Below are 16,635 nucleotides of genomic sequence, written 5' to 3' on the forward strand. Positions count from 1 at the left end.
TTACATTCTATATATTTTAGAATAAGGGACACAAACAAGCATAAACAAAAGGCCATTGTTTGAAAGAACAGTCATATGAGTTTATCAGTTCTGGTGAGTGGATTTTTCAAAATGAATTTAATTCCACATGGTTAAATGACAACATTAGTTATGAAATCTACATACCTTTGTAGAAAAGAACATCAAAACAGATCATCTAGACTTGAGGTTATCGTCTTGATTATTTCTGCCCCACAGGTGTTTTAGTTTAGGGAGCCAGGAAATGTAAATAATGAAAAGCTGAGAGCCAGAAGAACTATCTAGTCATGATGTCCAGTCTGAGGTTGTGCTTATCAGAGTCCTGACCCACATAATACAGATGTCAGGTGTTTGGGATTCAGAACCCTTAAGAGACACTTGGTTCTTACTAGCCCTGACTTCTCTTTTTACTAAATCAGGTATATAATGGAGAACAATGGTGACAAAAAGCTAAATAAATAAGGTATAAAAAGAAGAAAATGTCAGGTTAAGGAAACAAGTCAACCTGTAAGAGCACAAGATTTTATCTTTAAAACCAGAAACCCCAGGTTTAAGCAACAGCACCACCATATGCTGGAGCTGAAGAGTGCCTTGTTATCTCTTTCATTCTTGTAAAAACAAATTAACAAAACAAAAAGGGTATGCCCTGGCTGACGGTAGTTCCACACTGGCAAAGCAGGGTGATAAGACTTTAAATGACTTCATTGTATCAACTTTATTTAGAGTTTTATTGAATAAAATGTCATTTTTTTTCCTTGTAGAAAATAGGATAAAAAAGGTATAGTTGAGTTCTGTTTACATTTTTATAGGGACTATAAAAGCAGAGATTCTCTGTGGAATGTGGTCACAATGTAAGACAGAAAAAACTACTTTTATAGCCTGGAAACATTTGTAGGCAAATATTAAAATGTACTTTGTGCTTGTACTTTGAAGACCAGTTGTTAAAATCTTTAGTTGTTTTGATATAGGTGGGAATGGTACTCCTCCTGGTCTATACTCAACATTCATTAAGTTCTGCTAGTGTTCTTACTGTTTTTATTTACTTTTGATGAACAGTTTGGTTTCACTTCAATAGAGCTTTTTATTTGTACACTCCTTTTTATGCTTAGAATAGATATAACATTGCCACATTGCTTTTTAAAAAAAATTTTATTTCTAAAATGGAAACACGGACAAAACCATAGGATAAGAGGGGTTACAGTTCCCACCACCAGAACGCTGTATCCCATCCCCTTCCCTGATAGCTTTCCTATTCTTTAACTCTCTGGGAGTATGGACCCAGGGTCATTATGGGGTGCATAATAGAATGCTTCACTATATATCATATTGCATTATGGGGTTTACATAGTGGAATGCTTCACCATATATCATATTGTCTGAAAAACAGCAGGTGCTTAATAGTTATTTGAATCCATGAATTTAGTTTATGAATATATTATATTCAGATGCTTGCTGATATGACCCTTCTGATAGTTCATTTTTTCCCATCAGCCATTTACTCTCAGATAATTAAAAGCATTCTAGGAATAAAATATTAATATTAGTTCTTAATGTAGACATTTACAAAATTTAGAGAAGAAAATAGACTGGCTGACATATTTAAAACACACAATATAAAATGAAAAGTACAGAAAACCTTTCTGGGAGTAGAGGTCATTTGCAGGGGATGTAAAGTGGGTGAGTACAGATAAGTTAATGAGTAAAACTTCAAAAATGACTGTTAGTAAACATTTCAATAGTTACTTATCATTTGTATCTGGCTCTTTTCTCGGAGAAAAGCATATTCATTATATTTTCAAACTCCCCCCCACCCCCGTCAAGTGTCATTGAAATTAAAGTTGCAAGTTATTAAATTCCTTTGATTGTGACACATGTTTGAGATGTTTATCTTCTGCAAATTTCAATATTTATTGTCTCCATGGTTACGCTCTTTTATTCTCTTCTAGTCATACAGCTTGTCAAGAAAGAAAATAGTACACTACACCTGTTTTGATCAGCGGAAAAGAGCAAATGCAGCCTTTCTGATAGGTGCTTATGCTGTAAGTACTTTTTAATGATCATTTCCTGTAATCAGGTCAATGGAATACTAGCATTGTCGAATAAAATCCAGGGCTTTTTTTTTTTTTTTAGTGGAATTGAGAGGTAATGAGATTATTAGCATCTTTGGAACTGATCTGGAAAGGAGGGTGTGGACTACTGTCAAAAGACTGTTTACTTGAGGACTTTATTTTCTGTTTAAAAATTCTTTATTTACTTTGATGAGTGAGTGAGATAGAGAGACACAGATGCCAGAGCAGCACTAACTCTGGTTTATGTTAATGCCAGAGATTGAACCTGGGACCTCTGGGTTTCAGGCATGTAAGTCCTCTACTCTAGCACACTGAAATATCTCATTGGCCCTTGGGTTTTATTTTCTTTGTAGCTAACCAGAAACTCTTGCTGCCTCTGTGTGCAGCTTGGAGTTCATTGTTGTGGAGATATTTTAGTAAAAAACACCCAAAAGCTATTTTCAGGGGGGAAAAAGATTTGGTACAAGATTTTTTTTAAAAAAAACATTATTTACTTTTATTTTATTATTGGATAGAGACAGAGAGAAATTGAAGAGTAGAGACTGAGATGGAGAGAGACAGAGAGACCACTTATGAAGCTTTCCCCTTGCAGGTGGGAAAAACCCAGGTTACCTGCGCACTGTATTGTATGTGCTTAACCAGGAGCGTCACTGCCTGGCCCCAAGATTTTTTTTTAAACTTATTTTTTTATTACTGATTTCATAGAGGTTTAGAACATTATCAAATTGTACCACACTTATGTAGGGGAAGATTTTTTTTCTTCATCTCCAGGGTTATTGCTGGGGCTTAGTGCCTGCGCTACGAATCCACTGATCCTGGAGGCCATTTTTTTCTTTTTGTTGCCCTTGTTGTTTATCGTTGTGGTTATTATTATTATTGTTGTTGTTATTGTCATCGTTGTTGGATAGGACAGAGAGAAATGGAGAGAGGAGGGGAAGGCAGAGAGGAGGAGAGAAAGACAGACACCTGCAGACCTGCATCACTGCTTGTGAAGCAACGCCCCTGCAGGTGGGGAACAGGGGGCTCGAACCGGGATCCCTATGCCAGTCCTTGCAATTTGTGCCATGTGTGCTTAACCCACTGTGTTACCGCTCGGCCCCGTAGGGGAAATTTTAAAGGTTGTTGAGGTATTCCTTTTTGGAGATGAGAGGAAATACTGGTTTGCATGATGACCCCCCCGTCCCCGCCCCAACTAGAGCGTTGCTCATCTCTGGCTTATGCTGGTAGTGTTGATTGAACCTGGGACCTTTTGTGTTTCAGGCATTCTTCTTATTTTTTTTAACATTATGTTATCTCCCCAGCACATGGGGATATTTTGTTGTCACCATCATCTGTCTGTTTATTTCTCTATAGTGATTGCAATAAGCAACTTGATTATAAGTCCTGTGTATTACAAACTTTTCTTATAACTCTGGTGCTAGAGGTCAGAAAAAGGGTCTCACATATGAAATCTACTACTAACTTGCCTCCTTGCTCAGCTGTTACTTTATTATTTTATGAAAGAGAGATGATAGAATGATCTTATGCAAAGTATTGTAATCCCATGGAATTTCACTCATAATGTCTTTGTTGCTCTGAGATTGAACCCAGGTCCTTATGCAGTCAGGACACACAACAATGCTTTACTGCTGAACCATCTCCATGGCCCCTTCTCTTATAACTAGACAGTCCTTTAAAAAATAATCTTGAGTAGAAATTTAATTCTTTGTAAACACTGAAATGTAAATGTGAGTTCCACATGAAAATGTGTTTATAGGAGTTTTGACAGGACACGGTGGTCTCTCACTACACACACATACACACACACACACACACACACACACACACACACACACACACTATGGCTGGGAAGAAATGTTGAATTTATTAGTCATCAAGGCTAAAATGTATTTGCATTCCATTTAGGGATCTGTATGATATCCAGGTAAGAATATGCAAGCTTAAATTTAGGGAAAAGATGTGTTATTTCCTTTCCTCATGGGGAACAGTCTATGCTTCTCTGAAGCCTGGGAACATACTGCTGTGCGTGACCTTTCAAGGGCCTCCTTCTGGAGATTTGGATGGAAGAAGGAACCAGTTACTAAGCATCAAACTGCTGTATCAGATTAGAAGCTCTAGGGGAAAAACCCCAGCAGTTTTGTTGAAAATACTGTCAGCTGTTATAGAGCATGGGCTAGGGATCGTGTCAGACTGAAGTTCAATGGCTGCTCAGTTCAGCCTATCTTTCCCTCTTGATGTGACAAAAAAAAAAAAACCTACTATAGAACATTCTAGAAATAAAAAATATTAACATGGGTGCTCTCCTTAGTACACAGGGTTATCAGAAAAGTCATGACATATTTTTCTTTTTAAAATTGTATTAGTGATTTAATATTGATTTACAAAATTATGTAATAATGGGTCTAATTCTACACTCTTCCTCCCACCAGAGTTCTGGGTCCTCATTCACTCCATTGAAAACTGCAGTAGTTCTCCCAAGGTCACAGATATGGGTTGACTATTCTCTGTCTGTCTGTCTGTCTGTCTATCTATCTATCTATCTTTGTCCATTTTTTCTGTGGTCCTGCCTTCTCTTCCTTCCTTCGTTCCTTCCTTTCTTTTTTTCATATTTATGTATTCCCTTTTGTTGCCCTTGTTTTATTGTTGTAGTTATTGATGTCATCGTTGTTAGATAGGACAAAGAGAAATGGAGAGAGGAGGGGAAGACAGAGGGGGAGAGAAAGATAGACACCTGCAGACCTGCTTCACCACCTGTGAAGTGACTCCCCTGCAAGTGGGAAGCCTGGGGCTCGAACCAGGATCCTTATACTGGGCCTTGTGCTTTGGGCCACGTGCACTTAACTTGCTGCACTACTGCCTGACTCCTTCTCTTCTAAGTCACACCTACACCTATTACTACTTCTGAATCTTTCCTTTTTTCCTCTTCTCTCTCTGAGTCATGATGGAATTGGAATTCAGAGCCTTCTGGTCATCTTCCACTAACATTTCTCTCCCTCTGAGTGTAAGGACCAAAAATTCTTTATGGGGTACAGAAGAAGGTTGGAGTTCTGGCCTCTGTAATTGCTTCTCACTGTACATGGGCATTGGCAGACTGATCCATACCCCCAGGCTGTTTCTGTCTTTGCCTAGTAGTGTAGGACTCTGGAGAGGTGAGGTTCCAGGTCACATTGGGGAGGTCGCATGACTTCTTTTCCTCTTCCTTCCTTCCTTCCTTCCTTCCTTCCTTCCTTCCTTCCTTCCTTCCTTCCTTCCTTCCTCCCTTCCTTCTCTTGCTCCCTCCCTTCCCTCCCTCCTTCTTTTCTTCCTTCCTCTTCCCCTTCCTCCTTCCTTCCTTCCCTCCCTCCCTCCCTCCCTCCTTCCTTCCTTTTTATTTTTTATTTTAATTTATTATTGAATAGAGACAGAGAAAATTTGTGATGGGTGGGGAAGATCGAGAAGGAAATACAGAGACACCTGTAGCCCTGCTTCAACACTAGTAAAACTTTCCTCCTGTAGGTGGGGACCAGGGGCTTGAACCTGGGTCCTTGTGTACTATAATGTGTGCACTTAACCAGGTGTGCCACTGCCTGGCCTGCATGACTTATTTTTCTATGCAAAAATACATCATGATGGGGATTGGGCAGTAGCGCAGAGGGTTAAGTGCACATGGCACAAAGCACAAAGACTGGCTTAAGAATCCTGGTTCGAGCCCTGGCTCCCCACCTGCAGGAGGGGGGTCACTTTACAAGTGGTGAAGCAGGTCTACAGGTGTCTTTCTCTCCCACTTTCTGTCTTCCCTGCCTCTCTTGATTTCTTTCTGTCCTATCCAACAGCAGTGACAGCAATAACAACAACAATAACAACAAGGATAAATAAGGGCAACAAAAAGGGGAAAATAACCTGCAGGAGCAGAGGATTCGAGTGCAGGCACCAAGCCCCAGCAATAACCCTAGAGGCAAAAACAAACAAACAAACAAACATCATGACTTTTCTGACAACCTAATAGATATCAGTGAATATTAGAGAGGAAAAAAAAGCTGGTTGATGTGCTTAAAAGAGCACATGGCATAACAGATCTTCTATCTTCTGCACCCCCTAAAAGAATTTTTGTCCATACTGCCAGAGAGGGATAAAGAATAGGGAAGTTTTCGCATGCAATGCAAGGACCAGTGTAAGGATCTTGGTTCGAGCCCCCGGCTCCCCACCTGCAGGGGAGCCACTTCACAGGCGGTGATGCAGGTCTGCAGGTGTCTGTCTTTCTCTCCCCCTCTCTGTCTTCCCCTCCTCTCAACATTTCTCTGTCCTATCCAACAACGATGACATCAATAACAACAACAATAATAACCACAACAGTAAAGCAACAAGGACAATAGAAGGGAAAATAAATAAATATTAAAAAAAAATAGGGAAGTTTCCAATGGAAGGGATGGGATGTGGAATTCTGGTGGTGGGAATTGTATGGAATTGTACCCTTTATGGATCAGCCTGCCAATACTCATGTTCAGTGGAGAAGTAATTACAGAAGCCAGAACTCCTACCTTCTGCATACTTCCAGTGGGGGAGAAGTGATAGGAGGAAGAGGATAAGAGGCCTCTGAACTCCAACTCCATCGGGACTTGGAGAGAGAGAAGAAAAAGAAAGGGACATTTGGATGTACTAATAGGGCTATATGTAGCTTAGAAAGGAAGAGAAGATAGGACCTTTTTTAAAAAAAATGGCAAATATATACAAATATAGACAGTTGTAGGAATAATAGTTAAACTACTCTTTAAAAAAATATTTATTTATTTTATTTTTTATAGAGATGCAGAGAAAGACACAGAGAGAAACACCAGAGCACTGCTCAGCTCTGGCTTATGGTTGGGGGGGGGATTGAACCTGGGATTTGGAGCTTTAGGCATGAGAGTCTGTTTGCATAACTATTATGCTGTCTCCCCCGTCCATTAAAGTGCTTTTTAAGGAAAACTGCTATAGCTTACAGTAGAAGGATTGGGGATCCAGAACTCTGGTGGTGGGAACGGTATGGAATTATATCCCTATTGACATGTAATTTTGTCAATCAGTATTAAATCACTAATTTAAAAAAAACACATGGTATAGAATGTAAAGATAGATTACTTCTGGGACTAGAGGTGTGGATATTAAAACACATGAGGACAGAACTGGAGTTACTAGAAGGGGAGGACTCGGGGCACAAAGGGTGGGGAAAAAATCATGTGAAAGGAGTTGGGTGGTAGCGCAATGGGTTAAGCGCAGGTGGCGTGAAGCGCAAGGACCTGCCTAAAGATCCTGGTTCGAACCCCCCGCCTCCCCATCTGCATGGGAGTCACTTCACAGGCGATGAAGCAGGTCTGCAGGTGTCTATCTTTCTCTCTCCCTCTCTGTCTTCCCTTCCTCTCTCCATTTCTCTCTGTCCTATCCAACAACAATGATATCAGTAACTACAACAATAAAAACTACAACATCAATAAAAAAACAAGGGCAACAAAAGGGAAAATAAATATTAAAAAAAGTCACGTGAAAAGATTTTACCGATAGATTCAAGAGTAAGTTTTCAAAAATGACTCCTGCTAATAAAAATTCAAATAAATGATTATATTGATATATGCAACCTAAGATCTCTTCTTCCAAGTAAAGACTTATGGTTCTTCCCTCTTAAGACCCCTGCCCCTCCATTTGTAGTATGATATAGTACAAAAACTTGTAGCTAAGAATCAGAAAAACATTTTCCTTTTCATCTTGAAGTGATTCTGAGATGATGGGTCCAACACTTTATTTCTTAACATTACTTCGTTTCCTTATCTGTAAAATGAGAGGGTCGGATAGAATGACCTCCAAGTTTCCGTCCATTTCTGACGATACTAGGAGTATTTCTCACACCAGCCAGGCTGTTGCTTTTATTTTAAGAGCACACATGAAAAGTTGGCTGTTGACACGCAGGTTCACTGAATATTGGTAAGCTGAATTAAGCAGGCATGCTTCTTTGTTCACGTGGCACTGATAATGACTACTTATTTAAAGCTGGTGATTTATATTGTCTTTAAAATGTAAAGAGCTTGTGATTGAGTCTGACTTCGCGCCATGCAAACAAGTCTCTCCTACAGGTTTTGTGATGCTGTGTGAGCATGTTGCTTCCCATTTGTCCTACTGCCATCAGGAAGAGACCATCTACTTCTTTTTCCCATCCTTGTTCCTCTTACTCTTCATCTCACTTTCCCTCTTCTCTTTCCCTTTTAATACCCTAACCTTCTTGGTTTTTATTGTCTTACTTAATATCAGCATGTCATCTCTAGAATTCTAAAAGGAAGTTTAATTATAATAGGAGTATTGAGCTTAGGAGAAAGATGTTTTCTAATGCAGAAGTTTCTACCACTTTAAAGTAACCAGAGGAAGGAAAAGCAGTCTCGACATGATTGTAAATCTGCTGAGGTCAAGAAGCTGTGTTGGATGATTATTCTGCTACTGGGTCATTTCCTGACCAGTTTTCTTATTTTTTGTTTTTGAAAAAGATTTACTTGGTCATTTGTTTAATGTAGGGGAGAGAGAACTAGAGCATCACTCTGGCATGTGTGGTCCTGGGGATGGTCTCAGGACTTTATCTATTTCAAGTTCTGGCCTCTACCGCTGCCTACTAGTTCCACACTAAGTCATACCTCACATTTGTTATGACAAAACAGAACTTGCTATTCTTTTCTCTTCACAAACTTATTTGTACTGCGTGTATGAGCTGTTTAGTAAATGAACTGTCATCAGTACCTTGCTGAGTAATCGTAGTAGTCATTTTGATTCCTCTTATTCCGTCTCCCCATGTTATATTCCTATGTAAGTTTAGTCAAATTTACCTTTAAAATACATATTGATCTCCAGAGCTCTGCCCCACTAGGGAAAGATAGAGACAGGCTGGGAGTATGGATCGACTTGCCAACACCCATGTTCAGGGGGAAGCAATTACAGAAGCCAGACCTTCCACCACCTGCATCCCATAAAGACCCTGGGTCCCTGCTCCCAGAGGGATAAAGAATGGGAAAGCTTCCCATTGTGGCATTGTACCCCTCTTGTCCTACAGTCTTGTCAATCATTATTAAATCAATAATGATTAAAGAAACAAACATCTCCTTTCTCTCCCGTTTTCCTCTCAATTTCTATCTCTATCCAAATAAATAAATAAAATAAGAAAATAAAAAATTTCATTGTTTTATTAATAATTTGTTAATAAGGTGTGGTCTGGGAGGTGACGCAGTGGATAAAGTGTTGAACTCTCAGGCTATGAGGTCCTGAGTTCAGTCCCCGGCAGCACATGTACTAGAGTGTGTCTGGTTCTTTCTCTCTCTCTTATCCCTCTCATTGACAAATAAGTACAATATTAAAAAAATAATTTGTTAATGAGGTTACTGTTAACTGTGGTTTTATGTATAGGTTATTAATTTTTTTGAATGGCGTTATGGACATTTAAAATTTCTTCCCAGTACTTGGAGCATTTAGGGCATTTAATAATTAAAAAGTATCTATACAATTTCTTTCATTTAAAAGAGAAGTAATATTCCTATACTTACTTTTTTAAATTTTTACCAAAGCACTGCTCTGACTTCTGTAATTGATTCCCTGCTGAGCATGGGTGTTGGTAGGTCGATCCATACTCCCAGCCTGTCTCTATCTTTCCCTAGTGGGGCAGGGATGGGGGGAGGTGGAGTTCCAGGACTTATTGGTGGAGTTGTTTGCCCAAGGAAGTCAGGCTGGCATCATGGTAGCATCTGGAACCTGGTGGCTGAAAAAGTTAATATATAAAGCAGTACGAATTGTTGACTAATCATGAACCTAAAGACAAGAATATTGCAGATAAAGATTTGGGGGTCTCCATTTTGGAAAAAGTTCAGTCTATTTTAGATACAATCCAAGAGGCTCATGACTTTACTAGATTTGCCTGCACCTGACAGCCAGCATGCAGGTGGACCTCAGGTATTGTCTGGGGAGATGGTGTCATAGTTGGAAAAAGGACTAGAAAGCTGGATCAGGGCAGAGAGTAGCTCCCAATTATGGGGAAAGTACAGTTAACTGTAAACCCCATGGATTTGATCTGGGGCCCATATTCAGCACAGGAGCCTATGTGACCCTGTAAGTCTGAGGTTGCATTCTGTGGTCACAGCTAGGAACATTCAAGGGTGCACCAATTTCAGGATCCATCTTCCTTGAGTGGTAGAGTATGTTATTTAAAATGTAGGAATAACTATCAGTGAAAATGTTGATTCTAAATAAGTTATTTACCTTAAATAGTAATTAAAACAGTAACAGTAAGTGAAAGTTACTATGGGATCCTTGTAAATATACTAGATATTATTTGCTTCTGCTTTTAGAAATTTGTGGAGAGGAAGGGAGGAGTGGCCCATGGCTGGGGCAGGGCAATTTCCTGTGTGTAGTTCCTTCCTTTTATAGTCAGATTGGCAAGAATGTGTTTGTGATAATGCCTGTAAATGGGCCAGACAGGTTTTTAATCCATGTAGGCTTGCGTTTTGATAGCTCTAAAAACAAGTGAGGCTCACTAAAATAATACAGCATTTTCAATTTCATATTTTTTGAGTTTGGAAATTCTATTAGTCTGCTACATATGACTAGAGCAGTACTATTATTATTTCTTTTTCAAAGTTTTTTAAAAAAATATTTTTATTTGTTATTAATAGTTTGTTACAAGACTATAAGATTACAATGCATGGTTCCACACCACACCCACCACCAAAGTTCCATATCCCCACCCTCCAGCCTCCCAAAGATAACCACCATAGTTGTCATTAAGTCTTAGAAACAATTTGCTTGCTTTTGTTTTGTTTGGATTTTTTTTTTTTTTGGCAAGTTCATGTAAATCATATCTCTATATTCCACAGATGAATAAAACTATCTGGTAGTTGTCTTTTATTTCTTTACTTATTTTACTAAGTTCCATCCATTTTGCCCCAAAGGATACAATAGCATCTTTTTTTTAGTCACAGTGGTATTTCATTGAATGTATGTCTCATAACTTCTGTAGCCAGTCATCTGTTGATGGGCATTTAGGCAGCTTCCACTCTTTGGCTATTGTGAGTAATGCAGCTATGAATGAATATAGGAGTGCGTATGTCCCTTGAACTTAGTGTCCTTTGGATAAATGCTTAAGGGTGGTATTGCTGGATTATAAGGTAATTTCATTTTTTTAAAAATATTTATTTTATTTATTTATTCCCTTTTGTTGCCCTTGTTGTTTTACTGTTGTAGTTATTATTGTTGTTGTCGTTGTTGGATAGGACAGAGAGAAATGGAGAGAGGAGGGGAAGACAGAGAGGAGGAGAGAAAGATAGACACCTGCAGACCTGCTTCACCGCCTGTGAAGCGACTCCCCTGCAGGTGGGGAGCCGGGGTTCGAACCGGGATCCTTATGCCAGTCCTTGTGCTTTGCGCCACCTGCGCTTAACCCGCTGCGCTACAGCCCGACTCCCGGTAATTTCATTTTTATTTAAGAACTCTCCCTACAGTCTTCCAGAGGGGCTGCACTGCATTCCCACCAGTGTAGCAGAGTTCCTTTTTCCTCACAACTTCTCCAACACCTGTCATTTCCTGATTTGTTGATGGAGGCCATTCTGTCAGGTGTGAGATGTACCTACTGCTTACCAATAGTTATCGGGCCTCTGAATTTTCATATTGATGAGGACTTAGTGGTGTAGTTAGAGAGCAAATTCACTGTTAATAAAAGTTAATAGTAGACAGACCTGGGGAGACAGCATAATTGTCATGCAAACAACTTTAATGTCTGAGGCTCTGAAGTCCTAGGTTCAGTCCCCAGTACTACCATAAGCCAGAGCTGCGCAGTGCTCTGGTTAAAAAAAAGGGTGGGTCGGGCGGTAGCGCAGCAGGTTAAGCGCAAGCACTTGGTTAAGCGCACGTGGCACAAGGCTCAAGGACTGGCGTAAGGATCCTGATTGGAGCCCCCGACTCCCCACCTGCAGGGAAGTCGCTTCACAAGTGGTAAGGCAGGTCTGCAGGTGTCTATCTTTCTCTCCCCCTCTCTGTCTTCCCCTCCTCGTTCGATTTCTCTCTGTCCTATCCAACAACGAGCGACATCAACAACAATAATAATGACCACAACAAGGCTACAACAACGAGGGCAACAAAAGGGGGGGGATGGCCTCCAGGAGCAGTGGATTCATGGTGCAAGCCTTGAGCCCCAGCAATAACCCTGGAGGCAATATATATATATATATATAAAATATATATAATATACTTATATATATTATATATATATAAATAATAGTAAGGTTGGGAAAGTATGACCTCATTCTAAAGAAATTTGGTGTTGCTTAAGTACCCCCAGAGTATCATTTAGTAGGGGAGTAACATTTGTGGTGCATAGTTTCAAATGAATGAGCACACAGAAAAGCCTTTTGATTTGAAGATACATACTGTAGGATGAATCAGATTTTACAATTCTTTACAGAGTGGGTGTGTGAGTCATTTAGTGGGGCTTGCTTTAGAAAGTTTCTTAGTTAATAAAAAAGTCCCCTATAATCCCTTTCTTTGAAAAACATTACTTGATGTTTTCTCTATAATTTGTCTGCCCACTTCCTACTCCTTCCCTGCTGTTTGTTATTTATTACTATCTGACCCAGAACATGGTTTAATTACAGCTCTTTTCACCTTGTCTTACAGTTAATTATGTGTAGTATAATCTACTAGAATAAGCTCCTTGCAATTACTGGCTTTGCTATCTCCTACTAGAATGAGGTCCTTGGGTAAAAGGATGACTCTTAACTCTTATTTATGTTCTCATTGTCGAACAGAGTGGCCATGTCTGTTGTAATGAGTAAAGAAAAGGGACAAGATAGGAAACAGCCTTGGAAGTTTAGCTTCCCAGTGGTGACCGATTTCCTGCTAATAATATGTAGGAAATGATGTAGACAACTCTAAGTTCAATGCTTTCTTCATACCTCTCCTACTCTTAGGCTACTATACCAAGGATCTCAGCTACAGCGCTTTCAGTTTGAAATTAACTGTCTAAACATACAGGGAATGATCCAATTTATATAGAGAATGTGGGGGAAGCAATAAATTTCTTAGTAGTACTATAGAGATATTGTCTTTCTTGGGATTGGGGGAGCCTTAAATCCTGTTAGCTTGAATGTAGTAAAGTATTTATATCCCTTCCAGAATTGTCTTTAATTTACAAAAATTCTCAGTGCCTGCAAATGAGTTGTAGTTTTGGCAGCAAGCTACATATTTTGCCAAGAGCCAGATCTTAGATTTTATTCTTTTTCTGGAACCACATCTGTGAAATAATGGGAATAGTGACAAAGTAGGGATAGCATGGAAAACAGTTTGTAAAATCATTCTATGTTAATATCTCCAAGTCAGAGTAGGAATTAAAAAAGACATCAGCTTTTAGATTAGCCTGGTGTTGGACTATGCCACTGTTGGTAATGTTTAAAAAATAGATACTAAAATTTTTAAAAAATTTCTTTATTGGGGAATTAATGTTTTACATTCGATAGTAAATATAATAGTTTGTACATGCTAGATATTAAATTTTATGTATACCTACTGACTGATGAAAAGCATTTGTCAGACTTAAATTGTGGATTAAAATTCTATTAGAATAACCAATTTTGGGATTTACCTATAACATGTTTTTTTTTTTAATAAATAAAAAAATCGGGGAGTCGGGCTGTAGCTCAGCAGGTTAAGTGCAGGTGGCACAAAGCACAAGGACTGGCATAAGGATCCCGGTTCAAGCCTTGGCTCCCCACCTGCAGGGGAGTCGCTTCACAGGCAGTGAAGCAGGTCTTCAGGTGTCTATCTTTCTCTCCCCCTCTCTGTCTTCCCCTCCTCTCTCCATTTCTCTCTCTCCTATCCAACAACGATGACATCAATAACTACAACAATAAAACAACAAGGGCAACAAAAGGGAATAAATAAATAAATAAATATAAAAATAAAATTAAAAATTAAAAAAAAATAAAAAAAAAGTCATTGATTACCTAGGCCTCAGATTAAACAGAGAGACTTCAAGATGAGATTGGTGGCCAGGGCTAAATTCACACTTTTGCTGTGCCTGCTGTATGTATATGTGTATATATATATATATATATATATATATATATATGTATATATGTATATATGTATATCCAGATAATTTCCCTTCTGCAGAATTGCTGCAGTGGAATTGTATACTGTGATTCTTCACTGAGATACAGAAACAGACCCTAGAGCCCACCCCTACCCTTCACCTCTCCTTTTACTAGGAGACCCAGAGAAATGAAATAACTTATCACAGGAAACAGAACTGAGAGAGACAAAAACCTTCTATATATTGACATCCCAGACCTTTCCCCCCTTCATGTTAGCAGTGCCCTCCTCTTCACCCCACCACAGTTTTGATCACTTTTCTCCAGTTGCTTTTATTGGTACTAAGGATCAAACCACAGATCCCCAACATGTGCATGTGTCTGTCACTGTGCTACATCCCTGGCTTCTCTTATTGCCTTTTCCTCTCCCTTCCTTCCTTCCTTCCTTCCTTCCTTCCTTCCTTATTCTTTTTAATCTTTTTGTAAAGATTTTATTTTATTTTTATAATTTTTATTTATAAAAAGGAAACACTGACACAAACCTTAGGATAGAGGGGGTATAACTCTACACAATTCTCACCACCAGAACTCTTCCTTTCTCTACCCTCTTCCTTTCTTTTTTCTTTTTATTCTTTTAAATTTCCTTATTGAGGGATCAATGATTTGCAGTTGACAATAAAATACAGTAGTTTGTATATGCATAATATTTCTCAATTTCCTACATAACAATTCAACCCCTACTAGGTCCTCTGTCATCATGATCCAGGACCTGAACTCTCTCTCCCACCCCAGAGTCTTTTACTTTAGTACAGTACACTAACTCCAGTCCATGTTCTGCTTAGTGTTTCCCCTTCTGACCTTGTTTTTCCCCTTCTTTCTTAACTGGTGTGCATATACAATAGTAGAATCGCAATAATTGGAGTCTTTGGTTACATGTAACAGGAACTGGCTGACTTACTTAAGCTTAAAGCTTCATAGCTAATTTCCTGGTTGTTTAGTCAGAAGGGGAAGTAGAAGGCAGTGACAGCTTTCACTGTTGAATAAGAGCTCTTTATTCATCTTAAAAGGAATAGAAAATAATATTTTCCTCTTTTCTGTCTGATTCATTTGTTCATTTCTCTTGTTGGACAAGTAAATATACTGAACAGTTGTGGCAGATTCCCTTCTTGGCTCTAACAATAAAGCACAGTAAAGATGAGTGATAGTTTTTTTTTATCCTCACAGAGTTTGTGTTCTGCTGTTTGAGACAAAGAAAAGAGCCAAGAGCTCTGTAAGCTAGTGACTGACTGGATACTTCAGTGACAAGGTCAGAGAAGTCTTGTTTGAGGTGAGGACAGCCAAGGTGATAAGAAGGAAGAACATTCTAGACAGAGGTACTAGTCTGGATAATAATTATGTTGTTTTTCTGCTGCTATGGCTTCACTCTTCCAGGCCATCTTTTTCAGATAGAGAGACACAATCAGGATGGGGGAGTGTGTGTTTGATAGCATAATGGTTATGCAAAGGGACTGTTGCCTGAGGCTCCAAGTGCAAGGCTCAGTTTGTGGCACCACCATAAGCCAGAGCTGAGTAGTGTTCTGGTTTAAAAAAAAAAAAAATTAGAGTCAGTCAGGGAGAGAGGGAATGACAGCACAACTAAACCTTTCCTCAATGTGGGCTTGAACCTGGGTCACATGCATGGCAAAATAGGCACGCTCCCAGGTAAGCTTTTTTTTTTTTTTAACATTTAAAAAATTTATTTATTTATTTTCCCTTTTGTTGCCCTCCAGGTAAGCTATCTTGATAAAGCCTTTAAGGCAGGAAGGAATGTAGTTGGTATGACTGAGAAACCAGGAGAAAAATGATGTTGGTTAGAGCACTGAGGGTGAAAAGGTAGTGAAGGTGATGAGGTCTGAGGCCTCTGCTAGGGGTTATATGTGAGGGAGTCTGACTTCCAGGCTTCTTTTTCACCCTACAGAGAGAGAGGGGGAAGAGGGAGGGAGGGAGGGAGGGAGGGAGGGAGAGAGAGAGAGAGAGAGAGAGAGAGAGGAACCATGAGAGAGAGAGAACATGAGAGCAAAAGGCACTATAGCCCCAGAACTTCTCCAGTGCTGTAGCCCCTCCCATGTGATGCTGGGCCTCAAACCTTGGCTGTGTATATGGCCAGACTTGTCCTATCTGGTGAGCTCTTTCTTTAGCCATATTGAAAAGACTTTCAAACTTACATTTGGGCCTCTACTTAAATCAGTTTCTCATGCTGTTCAGCTACAGGTGATATATATATTTTTTAGAAAAGTCATGATGCATTTTTGCATAGAAAAATGCATCATGACTTTTCCAACAACCTTATGTACATATATTATTTTTTATCTTTTATTATTTTTCTTTATTTGATAGAGAAAGCTAGAAATCGAGAGGAAAGATAAAGAAAATAGAGAGGGAGAGAGACAGAGAGATACCTGTAGCTCTGCTTCACTACTTGCAAAGCTTTCCCCCTGTAGGTGGGG

General features: G+C 39.3%; 1 protein-coding gene across 4 annotated transcripts in view; it reads left to right on the plus strand.

Moving 5' to 3' along the window:
- Window positions 1–16,635, plus strand: part of CDC14A (cell division cycle 14A) — a 196,353-nt gene that overhangs the window by 41,675 nt on the left and 138,043 nt on the right. For all 4 annotated transcript variants that reach the window (XM_060202142.1, XM_060202141.1, XM_060202143.1 and 1 more), the window contains exon 4: window positions 1,965–2,057. In XM_060202142.1, the coding sequence (XP_060058125.1) occupies window positions 1,965–2,057 (93 nt within the window). The remainder of the gene's footprint in view (window positions 1–1,964; window positions 2,058–16,635) is intronic.

The sequence above is a fragment of the Erinaceus europaeus genome, chromosome 11, assembly GCF_950295315.1.
Source record: "Erinaceus europaeus chromosome 11, mEriEur2.1, whole genome shotgun sequence".
NCBI lineage: Eukaryota > Metazoa > Chordata > Mammalia > Eulipotyphla > Erinaceidae > Erinaceus > Erinaceus europaeus.